Source organism: Pseudophryne corroboree, unplaced genomic scaffold (genome assembly GCF_028390025.1).
Source record: "Pseudophryne corroboree isolate aPseCor3 unplaced genomic scaffold, aPseCor3.hap2 scaffold_752, whole genome shotgun sequence".
NCBI classification, from domain to species: Eukaryota; Metazoa; Chordata; class Amphibia; order Anura; family Myobatrachidae; genus Pseudophryne; species Pseudophryne corroboree.
In genome coordinates, this window is record NW_026970332.1 from 167,624 (window position 1) to 183,740 (window position 16,117).

Sequence of the window (16,117 nt, forward strand, 5' to 3'; positions counted from 1 at the left end):
AGGAGAAGGTGTGAGGCAGGGAAGAAGCAGCAGGAGAAGGTGTGAGGCAGGGAAGAAGCAGCAGGAGGAGGAGGTGTGAGGCAAGGAAGAAGCAGCAGGAGGAGGTGTGAGGCAGGGAAGAAGCAGCAGGAGGAGGTGTGAGGCAGGGAAGAAGCAGCAGGAGGAGGTGTGAGGCAGGGAAGAAGCAGCAGGAGGCGGTGTGAGGCAGGGAAGAAGCAGCAGGAGGAGGTGTGAGGCAGGGAAGAAGCAGCAGGAGGAGGTGTGAGGCAGGGAAGAAGCAGCAGGAGGAGGTGTGAGGCAGGGAAGGAGCAGCAGCAGGAGGTGTGAGGCAAGGAAGAAGCAGCAGGATGAGGTGTGAGACAGTGAAGTAGCAGCAGGAGGAGGTGTGAGGAGGGAGGAGGAGGAGGTGGGAGGCAGGAAAGGAGCAGCAGGAGGAGAAGGTGTGAGGCAGGGAAGGAGCAGCAGGAGGAGGTGTGAGGTGGGAGGGAGGAGGCAGTGAGTGGGAGGCATTGTGTACAGTAACTAGGAGACGCTGTGTAGGATGTATGCAGGACACAGAGAGCCGGGATCACAGGGGAAACTCCTCCTGACAGACTGGTGAGTGCCAGACATTATATATTACAGTATATGGCTGCACATAGGCCCTCATTCCGAGTTGTTCGCTCGCAAGGCGATTTTAGCAGAGTTGCTCACGCTAAGCCGCCGCCTACTGGGAGTGAATCTTAGCATATTAAAATTGCGAACGAAAGATTAGCAGATTTGCGAATAGACACCTCTTAGCAGTTTCTGAGTAGCTTCAGACTTACTCGGCATCTGCGATCAGTTCAGTGCTTGTCGTTCCTGGTTTGACGTCACAAACACACCCAGCGTTCGCCCAGACACTCCTCCGTTTCTCCAGCCACTCCCGCGTTTTTCCCAGAAACGGTAGCGTTTTTTCACACACACCCATAAAACGGCCTGTTTCCGCCCAGTAACACCCACTTCCTGTCAATCACATTACGATCACCAGAACGATGAAAAAGCCGTGAGTAAAATTCCTAACTGCATAGCAAATTTACTTGGCGCAGTCGCACTGCGGACATTGCGCATGCGCACTAAGCGGAAAATCGCTGCGATGCGAAAAAAAATACAGAGCGAACAACTCGGAATGACCCCCATAGACTCTGTACCAGTGTATGGAGGGCAGGGTGACAGAGGGGTGTAACCGCACGTTATATACAGGGGTCACTGTAACACTGTACAGGGTGATGTGTACTAAGGAACTTAGGGGCAGATGTATTAAATCTGGAGAAGTGATAAAGCGGTGATAAGTGCAAGGTGATAACGCATCAGCCAATCAGCTCCTAAATGTCATTTTACATATTGGAGCTGATTGGCTGGTGCGTTATCACCTTGCACTTATCACCACTTTATCACTTCTCCAGGCTTAATACATCTGCCCCTCAGGTTTAGCAAAACTGCAACTGGCTGCGATTGTATGCTGGGGGCCTCCCAGGGCAGGGCAAGACCCCGCAGCATGTAAATACCCGGCAGCGCTGCGATCGCATCACTGATTTGTGGAAGCCCCCTGCGTCTGCACCCAGGCTGAGAAGGCAGGCGCAGGGAAGCCATTTTTCGTGTCTTAAACCTAGATGTCCCGACATCGCGAAAGGCAGCTCTTACCGGGATAAGTCACTACTTACCTGATTAGTATGTCAGCGGTAAGTGGCGGTAAGTACCACATCGCACATACCATGCTCAGAACATCCTGCCCTGAAACTGCTGGAAATCTATTTATTCATACCTGACCGTCGCTATCCATGATCTGTGTATAATACAAAGAGCGTCCTGACGTGCGTGTAACGCAGAGAGCGTCCTGACGTGTGTGTAACGAAGAGAGCGTCCTGACATGTGTGTAACGCAGAGAGCGTCCTGACGTGTGTGTAACGAAGAGAGCGTCCTGACGAGTGTGTAACGCAGGGAGCGTCCTGACGTGCGTGTAACGCAGAGAGCGTCCTGACGTGTGTGTAACGCAGAGAGCGTCCTGACGTGTGTGTAACGCAGGGAGCGTCCTGACATGCGTGTAACGCAGGGAGCGTCCTAACGTGTGTGTAACGCAGGGAGCGTCCTGACGTGTGTGTAACGCAGAGAGCGTCCTGACGTGCATGTAACGCAGAGAGCGTCCTGACGTGTGTGTAACGCAGGGAGCGTCCTGACATGCGTGTAACGCAGAGAGCGTCCTGACGTGCGTTTGCCGTGTGTGTAACGCAGAGAGCGTCCTGACGTGTGTGTAACGCAGAGAGCGTCCTGACGTGTGTGTAACGCAGAGAGCATCCTGACGTGCGTGTAACGCAGAGAGCGTCCTGATGTGTGTGTAACGCAGGGAGCGTCCTGACATGTGTGTAACGCAGGGAGCGTCCTGACGTGTGTGTAACGCAGAGGGCGTCCTGCCGTGTGTGTAACGCAGAGAGCATCCTGCCGTGTGTGTAACGCAGAGAGCGTTCTGACATGCGTGTAACGCAGGGAGCGTCCTGACATGCATGTAACGCAGGGAGCGTCCTGAAGTGTGTGTAACGCAGAGAGCGTCCTGACGTGTGTGTAACGCAGGGAGCGTCCTGACATGCGTGTAATGCAGAGAGCGTCCTGACGTGCGTGTAACGCAGAGAACGTCCTGACGTGTGTGTAACGCAGGGAGCGTCCTGACGTGTGTGTAACGCAGAGAGCGTCCTGACGTGTGTCTAACGCAGGGAGCGTCCTGACGTGTGTGTAACGCAGGGAGCGTCCTGACGTGTGTGTAACGCAGAGAGCGTCCTGACGTGCGTGTAACGCAGAGAGCGTCCTGACGTGCGTGTAACGCAGGGAGCGTCCTGACGTGTGTGTAACGCAGGGAGCGTCCTGACGTGTGTGTAACGCAGAGGGCGTCCTGCCGTGTGTGTAACGCAGAGAGCATCCTGCCGTGTGTGTAACGCAGGGAGCGTCCTGACATGCGTGTAACGCAGAGAGCGTCCTGACGTGTGTGTAACGCAGAGAGCGTCCTGACTTGTGTGTAACGCAGGGAGCGTCCTGACATGCGTGTAACGCAGAGAGCGTCCTGACGTGCGTGTAACGCAGAGAACGTCCTGACGTGTGTGTAATGCAGGGAGCGTCCTGACGTGTGTGTAACGCAGAGAGCGTCCTGACGTGTGTGTAACGCAGGGAGCGTCCTGACGTGTGTGTAACGCAGGGAGCGTCCTGACGTGTGTGTAACGCAGAGAGCGTCCTGACGTGCGTGTAACGCAGAGAGCGTCCTGACGTGCGTGTAACGCAGGGAGCGTCCTGACGTGTGTGTAACGCAGGGAGCGTCCTGACGTGTGTGTAACGCAGAGGGCGTCCTGCCGTGTGTGTAACGCAGAGAGCATCCTGCCGTGTGTGTAACGCAGGGAGCGTCCTGACATGCGTGTAACGCAGAGAGCGTCCTGACGTGTGTGTAACGCAGAGAGCGTCCTGACGTGTGTGTAACGCAGAGAGCGTCCTGACGTGTGTGTAACGCAGGGAGCGTCCTGATGTGCGTGTAACGCAGGGAGCGTCCTGACGTGTGTGTAACGCAGAGGGCGTCCTGCCGTGTGTGTAACGCAGAGAGCATCCTGCCGTGTGTGTAACGCAGGGAGCGTCCTGACATGCGTGTAACGCAGAGAGCGTTCTGACATGTGTGTAACGCAGGGAGCGTCCTGACATGCATGTAACGCAGAGAGCGTCCTGACGTGTGTGTAACACAGATAGCGTCCTGCCGTCTGTGTAACGCAGAGAGCGTCCTGAAGTGTGTGTAACGCAGAGAGCGTCCTGACGTGTGTGTAACGCAGAGAGCGTCCTGACGTGTGTGTAACGCAGAGAGCGTCCTGACGTGTGTGCAACGCAGAGAGCGTCCTGACGTGTGTGCAACGCAGAGAGCGCCCTGACGTGCGTGTAACGCAGAGAACGTCCTGACGTGTGTGTAATGCAGGGAGCGTCCTGACGTGTGTGTAACGCAGAGAGCGTCCTGACGTGTGTGTAACGCAGGGAGCGTCCTGACGTGTGTGTAACGCAGGGAGCGTCCTGACGTGTGTGTAACGCAGAGAGCGTCCTGACGTGCGCGTAACGCAGAGAGCGTCCTGACATGTGTAACGCAGAGAGCGTCCTGACGTGTGTGTAACACAGAGTGCTCACTGCTTATCACTATCACACCTGTGCTCGCTGCTTATCACTATCACACCTGTGCTCGCTGCTTATCACAATCACACCTGTACTCGCTGCTTATCACTATCACACCTCTGCTCGCTGCTTATCACTATCACACCTGTGCTCGCTGCTTATCACTATCACACCTGTGCTCACTGCTTATCACTATCACACCTGTACTCACTGCTTATCACTATCACACCTGTACTCGCTGCTTATCACTATCACACCTCTGCTCGCTGCTTATCACTATCACACCTGTGCTCGCTGCTTACCACTATCACACCTATGCTCACTGCTTATCACTATCACACCTGTACTCGCTGCTTATCACTATCACACCTGTGCTCGCTGCTTATCACTATCACACCTGTGCTCGCTGCTTATCACTATCACACCTGTACTCGCTGCTTATCACTATCACACCTGTGCTCGCTGCTTATCACTATCACACCTGTACTCGCTGCTTATCACTATCACACCTCTGCTCGCTGCTTATCACTATCACACCTGTGCTCGCTGCTTACCACTATCACACCTATGCTCACAGCTTATCACTATCACACCTGTACTCGCTGCTTACCACTATTACACCTGTACTCGCTGCTTATCACTATCACACCTGTGCTCGCTGCTTACCACTATCACACCTGCACTCGCTGCTTATCACTATCACACCTGTACTCGCTGCTTATCACTATCACACCTGTGCTCGCTGCTTACCACTATCACACCTGCACTCGCTGCTTATCACTATCACACCTGTGCTCGCTGCTTATCACTATCACACCTGTGCTCGCTGCTTATCACTATCACACCTGTGCTCGCTGCTTATCACTATCACACCTGTGCTCACTGCTTACCACTATCACACTCACTGCTTATCACTATCACACCTGTGCTCACTGCTTATCACTATCACACTCACTGCTTATCACTATCACACCTGTGCTCACTGCTTATCACTATCACACCTGTGCTCACTGCTTATCACTATCACACCTATGCTCACTGCTTATCACTATCACACCTGTGCTCGCTGCTTATCACTATCACACCTGTACTCGCTGCTTATCACTATCACACCTGTGCTCGCTGCTTACCACTATCACACTCACTGCTTATCACTATCACACCTATGCTCACTGCTTATCACTATCACACCTGTGCTCACTGCTTATCACTATCACACCTATGCTCACTGCTTATCACTATCACACCTGTGCTCGCTGCTTATCACTATCACACCTGTGCTCGCTGCTTATCACTATCACACCTGTGCTCACTGCTTATCACTATCACACCTGTGCTCGCTGCTTATCACTATCACACCTGTGCTCGCTGCTTATCACTATCACACCTGTGCTCACTGCTTATCACTATCACACCTGTGCTCGCTGCTTATCACTATCACACCTGTGCTCGCTGCTTATCACTATCACACCTGTGCTCGCTGCTTATCACTATCACACCTGTGCTCGCTGCTTATCACTATCACACCTGTGCTCGCTGCTTATCACTATCACACCTGTACTCGCTGCTTATCACTATCACTCCTGCACTCGCTGCTTATCACTATCACACCTGTACTCGCTGCTTATCACTATCACACCTGTGCTCGCTGCTTATCACTATCACACCTGTGCTCGCTGCTTATCACTATCACACATGTGCTCGCTGCTTATCACTATCACACCTGCACTCGCTGCTTATCACTATCACTCCTGCACTCGCTGCTTATCACTATCACACCTGTGCTCACTGCTTATCACTATCACACCTGTGCTCGCTGCTTATCACTATCACACCTGTGCTCACTGCTTATCACTATCACACCTGTGCTCGCTGCTTACCACTATCACACCTGCACTCGCTGCTTATCACTATCACACCTGTGCTCACTGCTTATCACTATCACACCTGTGCTCGCTGCTTATCACTATCACACCTGTGCTCGCTGCTTATCACACCTTCACTCGCTGCTTATCACTATCACACCTGTGCTCGCTGCTTATCACTATCACACCTGTGCTCACTGCTTATCACTATCACACCTGTGCTCGCTGCTTACCACTATCACACCTGTGCTCGCTGCTTACCACTATCACACCTGTGCTCGCTGCTTATCACTATCACACCTGTACTCACTGCTTATCACTAACACACCTGTGCTCACTGCTTATCACTATCACACCTGTGCTCACTGCTTATCACTATCACACCTGTACTCACTGCTTATCATTATCACACCTGTGCTCGCTGCTTATCACTATCACACCTGTGCTCGCTGCTTATCACTATCACACCTGTGCTCGCTGCTTATCACTATCACACCTGTGCTCGCTGCTTATCACTATCACACCTGCACTCGCTGCTTATCACTATCACACCTGTGCTCACTGCTTATCACTATCACACCTGTGCTCGCTGCTTATCACTATCACACCTGTGCTCGCTGCTTATCACTATCACACCTGTGCTCACTGCTTATCACTATCACACCTGTGCTCGCTGCTTACCACTATCACACCTGCACTCGCTGCTTATCACTATCACACCTGTGCTCACTGCTTATCACTATCACACCTGTGCTCACTGCTTATCACTATCACACCTGTGCTCGCTGCTTATCACACCTTCACTCGCTGCTTATCACTATCACACCTGTGCTCGCTGCTTATCACTATCACACCTGTGCTCACTGCTTATCACTATCACACCTGTGCTCGCTGCTTACCACTATCACACCTGTGCTCGCTGCTTACCACTATCACACCTGTGCTCACTGCTTATCACTAACACACCTGTGCTCACTGCTTATCACTATCACACCTGTGCTCACTGCTTATCACTATCACACCTGTACTCACTGCTTATCACTATCACACCTGTGCTCGCTGCTTATCACTATCACACCTGTGCTCGCTGCTTATCACTATCACACATGTGCTCGCTGCTTATCACTATCACACCTGCACTCGCTGCTTATCACTATCACACCTGTGCTCACTGCTTATCACTATCACACCTGTGCTCACTGCTTACCACTATCACACCTGTGCTCACTGCTTATCACTATCACACCTGTACTCACTGCTTATCGCTATCACACCTGTGCTCGCTGCTTATCACTATCACACCTGTGCTCGCTGCTTATCACTATCACACATGTGCTCGCTGCTTATCACTATCACACCTGCACTCGCTGCTTATCACTATCACACCTGTGCTCACTGCTTATCACTATCACACTTGTACTCGCTGCTTATAACTATCACACCTGTACTCACTGCTTATCACTATCACACCTGCGCTCGCTGCTTATCACTATCACACCTGCACTCGCTGCTTATCACTATCACACCTGCGCTCGCTGCTTATCACTATCACACCTGTACTCGCTGCTTCTCACTATCACACCTGTGCTTACTGCTTATCACTATCACACCTGCGCTCGCTGCTTATCACTATCACACCTGTGCTCGCTGCTTATCACTATCACACCTGCACTCGCTGCTTATCACTATCACACCTGTGCTCGCTGCTTATCACTATCACACCTGTGCTCACTGCTTATCACTATCACACCTGCGCTCGCTGCTTATCACTATCACACCTGTGCTCGCTGCTTACCACTATCACACCTGCACTCGCTGCTTATAACTATCACACCTGCAATCGCTGCTTATCACTATCACACCTGTGCTCGCTGCTTATCACTATCACACCTGTGCTCACTGCTTATCACTATCACACCTGCGCTCGCTGCTTATCACTATCACACCTGTGCTCGCTGCTTACCACTATCACACCTGCACTCGCTGCTTATAACTATCACACCTGCAATCGCTGCTTATCACTATCACACCTGCGCTCGCTGCTTATCACTATCACACCTGTGCTCGCTGCTTATCACTATCACACCTGTGCTCGCTGCTTATCACTATCACACCTGTGCTCACTGCTTATCACTATCACACCTGCGCTCGCTGCTTACCACTATCACACCTGCACTCGCTGCTTATAACTATCACACCTGCAATCGCTGCTTATCACTATCACACCTGCGCTCGCTGCTTATCACTATCACACCTGTGCTCACTGCTTATCACTATCACACCTGTGCTCGCTGCTTATCACTATCACACCTGTGCTCGCTGCTTATCACTATCACACCTGTGCTCACTGCTTATCACTATCACACCTGTGCTCGCTGCTTATCACTATCACACCTGTGCTCGCTGCTTATCACTATCACACCTGTGCTCACTGCTTATCACTATTATACCTGTGCTCGCTGCTTATCACTATCACACCTGTACTCGCTGCTTATCACTATTATACCTGCACTCACTGCTTATTACTATCACACCTGCGCTCGCTGCTTATCACTATCACACCTGTACTCACTGCTTATCATTATCACACCTGTGCTCACTGCTTATCACTATCACACCTGTGCTCGCTGCTTATCACTATCACACCTGTGCTCACTGCTTATCACTATCACACCTGTGCTCACTGCTTATCACTATCACACCTGTGCTCACTGCTTATCATTATCACACCTGTGCTCACTGCTTATCATTATCACACCTTTGCTCACTGCTTATCACTATCACACCTGTGCTCACTGCTTATCACTATCACACCTGTGCTCACTGCTTATCACTATCACACCTGTGCTCGCTGCTTATCACTATCACACCTGTGCTCACTGCTTATCACTATCACACCTGTGCTCACTGCTTATCACTATCACACCTGTGCTCACTGCTTATCATTATCACACCTGTGCTCACTGCTTATCATTATCACACCTTTGCTCACTGCTTATCACTATCACACCTGTGCTCACTGCTTATCACTATCACACCTGTGCTCACTGCTTATCACTATCACACCTCTGCTCGCTGCTTATCACTATCACACCTGTGCTCGCTGCTTATCACTATCACACCTTCACTCGCTGCTTATCACTATCACACCTGTGCTCGCTGCTTACCACTATCACACCTGTGCTCGCTGCTTATCACTATCACACCTGCGCTCGCTGCTTATCACTATCACACCTGTACTCGCTGCTTATCACTATCACACCTGCGCTCGCTGCTTATCACTATCACACCTGTGCTCGCTGCTTATCACTATCACACCTGTGCTCGCTGCTTATCACTATCACACCTGCGCTCGCTGCTTATCACTATCACACCTGTGCTCGCTGCTTATCACTATCACACCTGCGCTCGCTGCTTATCACTATCACACCTGTGCTCGCTGCTTATCACTATCACACCTGCGCTCGCTGCTTATCACTATCACACCTGTGCTCACTGATTGTCACTGCTTATCACTATCACACCTGCACTCGCTGCTTATCACTATCACACCTGTGCTCGCTGCTTATCACTATCACACCTGTGCTCGCTGCTTATCACTATCACACCTGCACTCGCTGCTTATCACTATCACACCTGCACTCGCTGCTTATCACTATCACACCTGTGCTCGCTGCTTATCACTATCACACCTGCTCTCGCTGCTTATCACTATCACACCTGCACTCGCTGCTTATCACTATCACACCTGTGCTCACTGCTTATCACTATCACACCTGTGCTCACTGCTTATCACTATCACACCTGCGCTCGCTGCTTATCACTATCACACCTGTGCTCGCTACTTATCACTATCACACCTGTGCTCACTGCTTATCACTATCACACCTGTGCTCACTGCTTATCACTATCACACCTGCACTCGCTGCTTATCACTATCACACCTGCACTCGCTGCTTATCACTATCACACCTGTGCTCACTGCTTATCACTATCACACCTGTGCTCACTGCTTATCACTATCACACCTGCGCTCGCTGCTTATCACTATCACACCTGCGCTCGCTGCTTATCACTATCACACTTACTGCTTATCACTATCACACCTGTGCTCGCTGCTTATCACTATCACACCTGCTTTGCCTCTTGAAGAAGCCGCCTGGGGTGCGGAGAAACGCGTTGAGGAGACAGAGAGGACGGGTCAGTGAGATTATCACTGAGACTACCAAAGTGCTCACAGGAGAAATATACCGGCTTTTCTACAACATCAAGCAGTCTGCAACCTGTTGCCGGCAATCAGCCTGCTTGTGATGAGATCGGACTTCCTATTTCTCCACATCTCTAACATCATCAGTCTGTCTTGCTGAGCACAGCTACCTTTAAACCAGGGATGACACACGGCAGTTCAGCTCATTAACATCGTGCTGCGCTAAAGAAAACATCCAATCCCTGTGGGTGCCGCCGACGGATGTCTCACCCGTGCAAAGGGTGATAGAAAGCGGCTTTGCATTACCCACCGTGCATAGGAAAGCAAGGACAGCGATTCAGTGAGTAATTGAAACCGTACGGTTCTTTCAAATCATATCCAATACGTGGAAAATTATACCTTAAATATATGGTTACAGAGGCTGAATTCATTAGCCGGAGGACATACTTTTTCTGAACTGTGAGAGACTGAACAATTTAGAATTTAATCTCAATGTATTGAAAGCTGCTTAAGTGAAAACCGGTGACCCACTCCTATATGTTTTTATTATAAGCATATTTATGCTATTATCTGAGGTGCAATACACCTTAGTTTTATGTGATATATAATATTGTGGTCCAATATTAGTTTTTATTTTTATTTATTATATATGTTTCTTTGTGTTTTTTATTTTTATTTTTCTTTGCTAGCTAAATAAATTGTTTTATTATATTTGGCAGCACTATTGGACTTTTAAGCGCCGACCTGGTGTTTGTTTGTTTTTAATTGCTAATTGCTAAGGAGGCTGGCTACCTCCTTACAAGGTGGCTGCTGATTCCAATTTATACTCACACAGTTTTGCCCAGCGCCAACAAACCTTACTTTTTGTTCACTATCACACCTGTGCTCGCTGCTTCTCACTATCACACCTGTGCTCACTGCTTATCACTATCACACCTGCGCTCGCTGCTTATCACTATCACACCTGTACTCGCTGCTTATCACTATCACACCTGTGCTCACTGCTTATCACTATCACACCTGTGCTCACTGCTTATCACTATCACACCTGTCCTCGCTGCTTATCACTATCACACCTGTGCTCACTGCTTATCACTATCACACCTGTACTCGCTGCTTATCACTATCACACCTGTACTCACTGCTTATCACTATCACACCTGTGCTCGCTGCTTATCACTATCACACCTGTGCTCGCTGCTTATCACTATCACACCTGTCCTCGCTGCTTATCACTATCACACCTGTGCTCGCTGCTTATCACTATCACACCTGTACTCGCTGCTTATCACTATCACACCTGTGCTCGCTGCTTATCACTATTATACCTGTGCTCGCTGCTTATCACTATCACACCTGCACTCGCTGCTTATCACTATCACACCTGTACTCGCTGCTTATCACTATCACACCTGTGCTCGCTGCTTATCACTATCACACCTGTGCTCACTGCTTATCACTATCACACCTGTACTCGCTGCTTATCACTATCACACCTGCACTCGCTGATTATCACTATCACACCTGTGCTCGCTGCTTATCACTATCACACCTGTACTCGCTGCTTATCACTATCACACCTGTACTCGCTGCTTATCACTATTATACCTGCACTCACTGCTTATCACTATCACACCTGTGCTCGCTGCTTATAACTATCACACCTGTACTCGCTGCTTACCACTATCACACCTGTGCTCACTGCTTATCACTATCACACCTGTACTCGCTGCTTACCACTATCACACCTATGCTCGCTGCTTATCACTATTATACATGCACTCACTGCTTATCACTATCACACCTGTACTCACTGCTTATCACTATCACACCTGTGCTCACTGCTTATCACTATCACACCTGTGCTCGCTGCTTACCACTATCACACCTGTGCTCGCTGCTTATCACTATCACACCTGCGCTCGCTGCTTATCACTATCACACCTGTGCTCACTGCTTATCACTATCACACCTGTGCTCACTGCTTATCACTATCACACCTGTGCTCGCTGCTTATCACTATCACACCTGTACTCGCTGCTTATCACTATCACACCTCTGCTCGCTGCTTATCATTATCACACCTGTGCTCACTGCTTACCACTATCACACCTGTACTCGCTGCTTACCACTATCACACCTGTACTCGCTGCTTACCACTATCACACCTGTACTCGCTGCTTATCACTATCACACCTGTACTCGCTGCTTACCACTATCACACCTGTGCTCGCTGCTTATCACTATCACACCTGTACTCGCTGCTTACCACTATCACACCTGTGCTCACTGCTTACCACTATCACACCTGTACTCGCTGCTTACCACTATCACACCTGTGCTCGCTGCTTATCACTATCACACCTGTACTCGCTGCTTACCACTATCACACCTGTGCTCACTGCTTACCACTATCACACCTGTACTCACTGCTTACCACTATCACACCTGTACTCGCTGCTTATCACTATCACACCTGTGCTCGCTGCTTACCACTATCACACCTGCACTCGCTGCTTATCACTATCACACCTGTGCTCGCTGCTTATCACTATCACACCTGTGCTCGCTGCTTATCACTATCACACCTGTGCTCACTGCTTAGCACTATCACACCTGCGCTCGCTGCTTATCACTATCACACCTGTGCTCGCTGCTTATCACTATCACACCTGTGCTCGCTGCTTATCACTATCACACCTGTGCTCACTGCTTATCACTATCACACCTGTACTCGCTGCTTATCACTATCACACCTGTGCTCACTGCTTATCACTATCACACCTGTGCTCACTGCTTAGCACTATCACACCTGCGCTCGCTGCTTATCACTATCACACCTGTGCTCGCTGCTTATCACTATCACACCTGTGCTCGCTGCTTATCACTATCACACCTGTGCTCACTGCTTATCACTATCACACCTGTGCTCGCTGCTTATCACTATCACACCTGTGCTCACTGCTTATCACTATCACACCTGTGCTCGCTGCTTATCACTATCACACCTCTGCTCACTGCTTATCACTATCACACCTGTGCTCACTGTTTATCACTATCACACCAGGGCTCGCTGCTTATCACTATCACACCTGTGCTCACTGCTTATCACTATCACACCTGTGCTCACTGCTTATCACTATCACACCAGGGCTCGCTGCTTATCACTATCACACCTGTGCTCGCTGCTTATCACTATCACACCTGTGCTCACTGCTTATCACTATCACACCTGTGCTCACTGCTTATCACTATCACACCTGTGCTCGCTGCTTATCACTATCACACCTGTGCTCGCTGCTTATCACTATCACACCTGTGCTCGCTGCTTATCACTATCACACCTGTGCTCGCTGCTTATCACTATCACACCTGTGCTCGCTGCTTATCACTATCACACCTGTGCTCGCTGCTTATCACTATCACACCTGTGCTCGCTGCTTATCACTATCACACCTGTGCTCGCTGCTTATCACTATCACACCTGTGCTCACTGCTTATCACTAGCACACCTGTGCTCGCTGCTTATCACTATCACACCTGCACTCGCTGCTTATCACTATCACACCTGTGCTCGCTGCTTATCACTATGATCAGTGTGATTTACCAACTGTCGGGATCCCGGCGTTTAGCAGACCAACGCCGTAATCCCAACAGCTGGAATATAGGTGGTGAGCACAACACGTCCCCTCACGTGCTCGCTGCACTCACCATGCATTGGGCTCCGTACACTAACCGTTTCACCCTCGGGTGGCGCCGCAGGGCACATGCCTTACCCTACAGTACATACGCCTTTGAGGGACACTCTATAACACTGTAACACTCAGAAACCCACCATAGCAATGTTCCATGAGCCGGCATCACCCTGCGCCATTCACTTCTGGCCCACATTGTCGCCGCAGCGCCTGCAGTGGTGGGAATATTGAGTGTCTGAGGTTGTGGGGTCTTGCTGAGAACTGCACACGTGTCAGGAAAGAGAAGTTGATGGCTTAGGCAAACAGAATATCTCCTGAAGCCTCGTTACCCTACTCTCTAACATCATGCGAGACGTAGTAATCACCGCAACACATCCTGTATAGATCTGTCACCCCAGATATCAGAGTGTGATTAGGATGGGATTAGGTAGGACCACCACAATGTTGTTCCGGTACAATGCAGGAACAGGAATAGATGGTAAGCTCTTATGACACATTTTCTTCATGTATCTCACAGATGGCACCAAAGAAGAAGTCAGTGGGCAAAGCTGGGAAGGTTTCTGAGACTAATGCCCCTGAACAAGTGGAGGAGGGCGGAGATGGGACCCCAGCTGTGGAGAGCGCACGGAAGGCGATCCTTCAAGAGGAGCACAACCATCTGGTGGCTGAAGAAGAAGGACTGAGGAGGAGGCTGGAGCAGCTGCGCACGGAGAATGAGCTGCTGCAGGAGGAAGCGGAGAAAGTCCGAGTGGAGAGCCAGGAATACTTGCTGTACATGAGCAAGAGGAGCCAGAGGCGCCAGGATGCCATAATCAGTCTGAACGACCAGAACCGGCGGGAGCTGGAGGACATCCAGCGGCAGAAATCACAGCTCCAGTCCCAGTTCCAGAATGAAGAGAAGAAGCTGCGGGACCAACTGCTGGAGAGGGAAACCGAGCTGGCCAACCTCCAGAAAGAGCTGAAAGAGCTGGAGCCCATGAAGGAACTAGAGAAGGAGCAGGCCTCCCTCGTAAGACGCCTGGAGGAGGAGGTGATGGCCACCCGGGGGAAGCATGCAGAGTCCCTGCTTAGTGTGAAGAGCGCCTTCCTGCAGCAAAAGGCCCAGTGCCAGCAGGACTCTGAGCAGCAGCTGAACCAGCTGTCCCAGAAGGCCCATGAGGAAGCCAGAAAGGCACTGCAAGAGGTCAGCAGAAAGGTGAATGAGCAGAACCAAGGCCTCAGGCAGGAGCTGTCCCAGCTCATCCACCGATTCCGAGTCCTGCAGGCTCAGCAGAAGAGGATGATGGAGCAGAACAAGCAGCTGCAGAGGGAGCAGCAGTGTAGGAAGGACGCGGGGAATGTCCAGCGCAAGATGAGGCTGGCGTCCACTCTCCCAAGTGTATGATGTAGAATCTGCTGTTGGGCAGAGGGAGGACACTGGGGGGAGAATAGGCCTCACGCTGTATGGATGTCCACCACGCAGTATAGTGGACGATCATCTAATCCTATAGACATGAGGCATATACAAGGTCCTGGTGCGTGTAGTACAGAGGGGGGGTCTCATGCTCTGACCTTCTTCAACCCACAAATGTGATAAATTGATGTGTAAAGATAAAACTGCTAAGGTACTCTCTTCCCTGTACTACTGCGCTGTATGCCATAATACTGTCCCACGCTTCCATAGATTCACACTGTATCTTCACCAGATGACTGTTTAGTGATCTATAGAACCAGAAAGTCAGTGCCTTCTTCAGGGCCACAGGGCTCTGTATTTTTATTAATAAAAATACACTTTTAAACTCCTCACCCCAAATGTCTCTCTCCCTCACTGCTCCTCACCCAAACCTACGTTTTCCCCTTCCTGATCTACACCTCAACCTCCCTCTCCCCTTGTGCTTCTCACCCAAACCCTCCTCTCTCCCCTTGTGCTTCTAACTAGAGATGAGCGGGTTCGGGTTTTACTCAGACTTACTCGGTTCTCAAAACGGCATCTTATTGACTATTCAAAACACGAGATATCTGTGTGCCAATAAGATGCCGTTTTGAGAACAGAGTAAATCCGAGTAAAACCGAACCCGCTCATCTCTACTTCTAACTGTAACCTTCCTCTCTCCTCTTGTGCTTCTCACTGAAATCTCCCTCTCTCCCATTGTGCTGTGCCACCCACCATGTTAATAATATAAGCGTTGTGTGTTGATATGGATAACGATCGGTCAATGGAAGAG

The 16,117-nt window shown here is 50.3% G+C and overlaps 1 protein-coding gene across 1 annotated transcript; it reads left to right on the plus strand.

Moving 5' to 3' along the window:
* Positions 1 to 507: 507 nt before the first annotated feature.
* On the plus strand, positions 508 to 15,698 carry LOC135040602 (M protein, serotype 5-like). The gene is made up of 2 exons (XM_063954844.1): positions 508 to 597; positions 14,431 to 15,698. The coding sequence occupies exon 2, from the start codon at positions 14,431 to 14,433 to the stop codon at positions 15,295 to 15,297; it is 867 nt and encodes a 288-aa protein (XP_063810914.1). The 5' UTR covers positions 508 to 597; the 3' UTR covers positions 15,298 to 15,698.
* Positions 15,699 to 16,117: the final 419 nt, after the last annotated feature.

Bases quoted from the DNA above. Each gene is read 5' to 3' on its own strand.
- LOC135040602 (XM_063954844.1), top strand. From the start codon at position 14,431: ATGGCACCAAAGAAGAAGTCAGTGGGCAAAGCTGGGAAGGTTTCTGAG.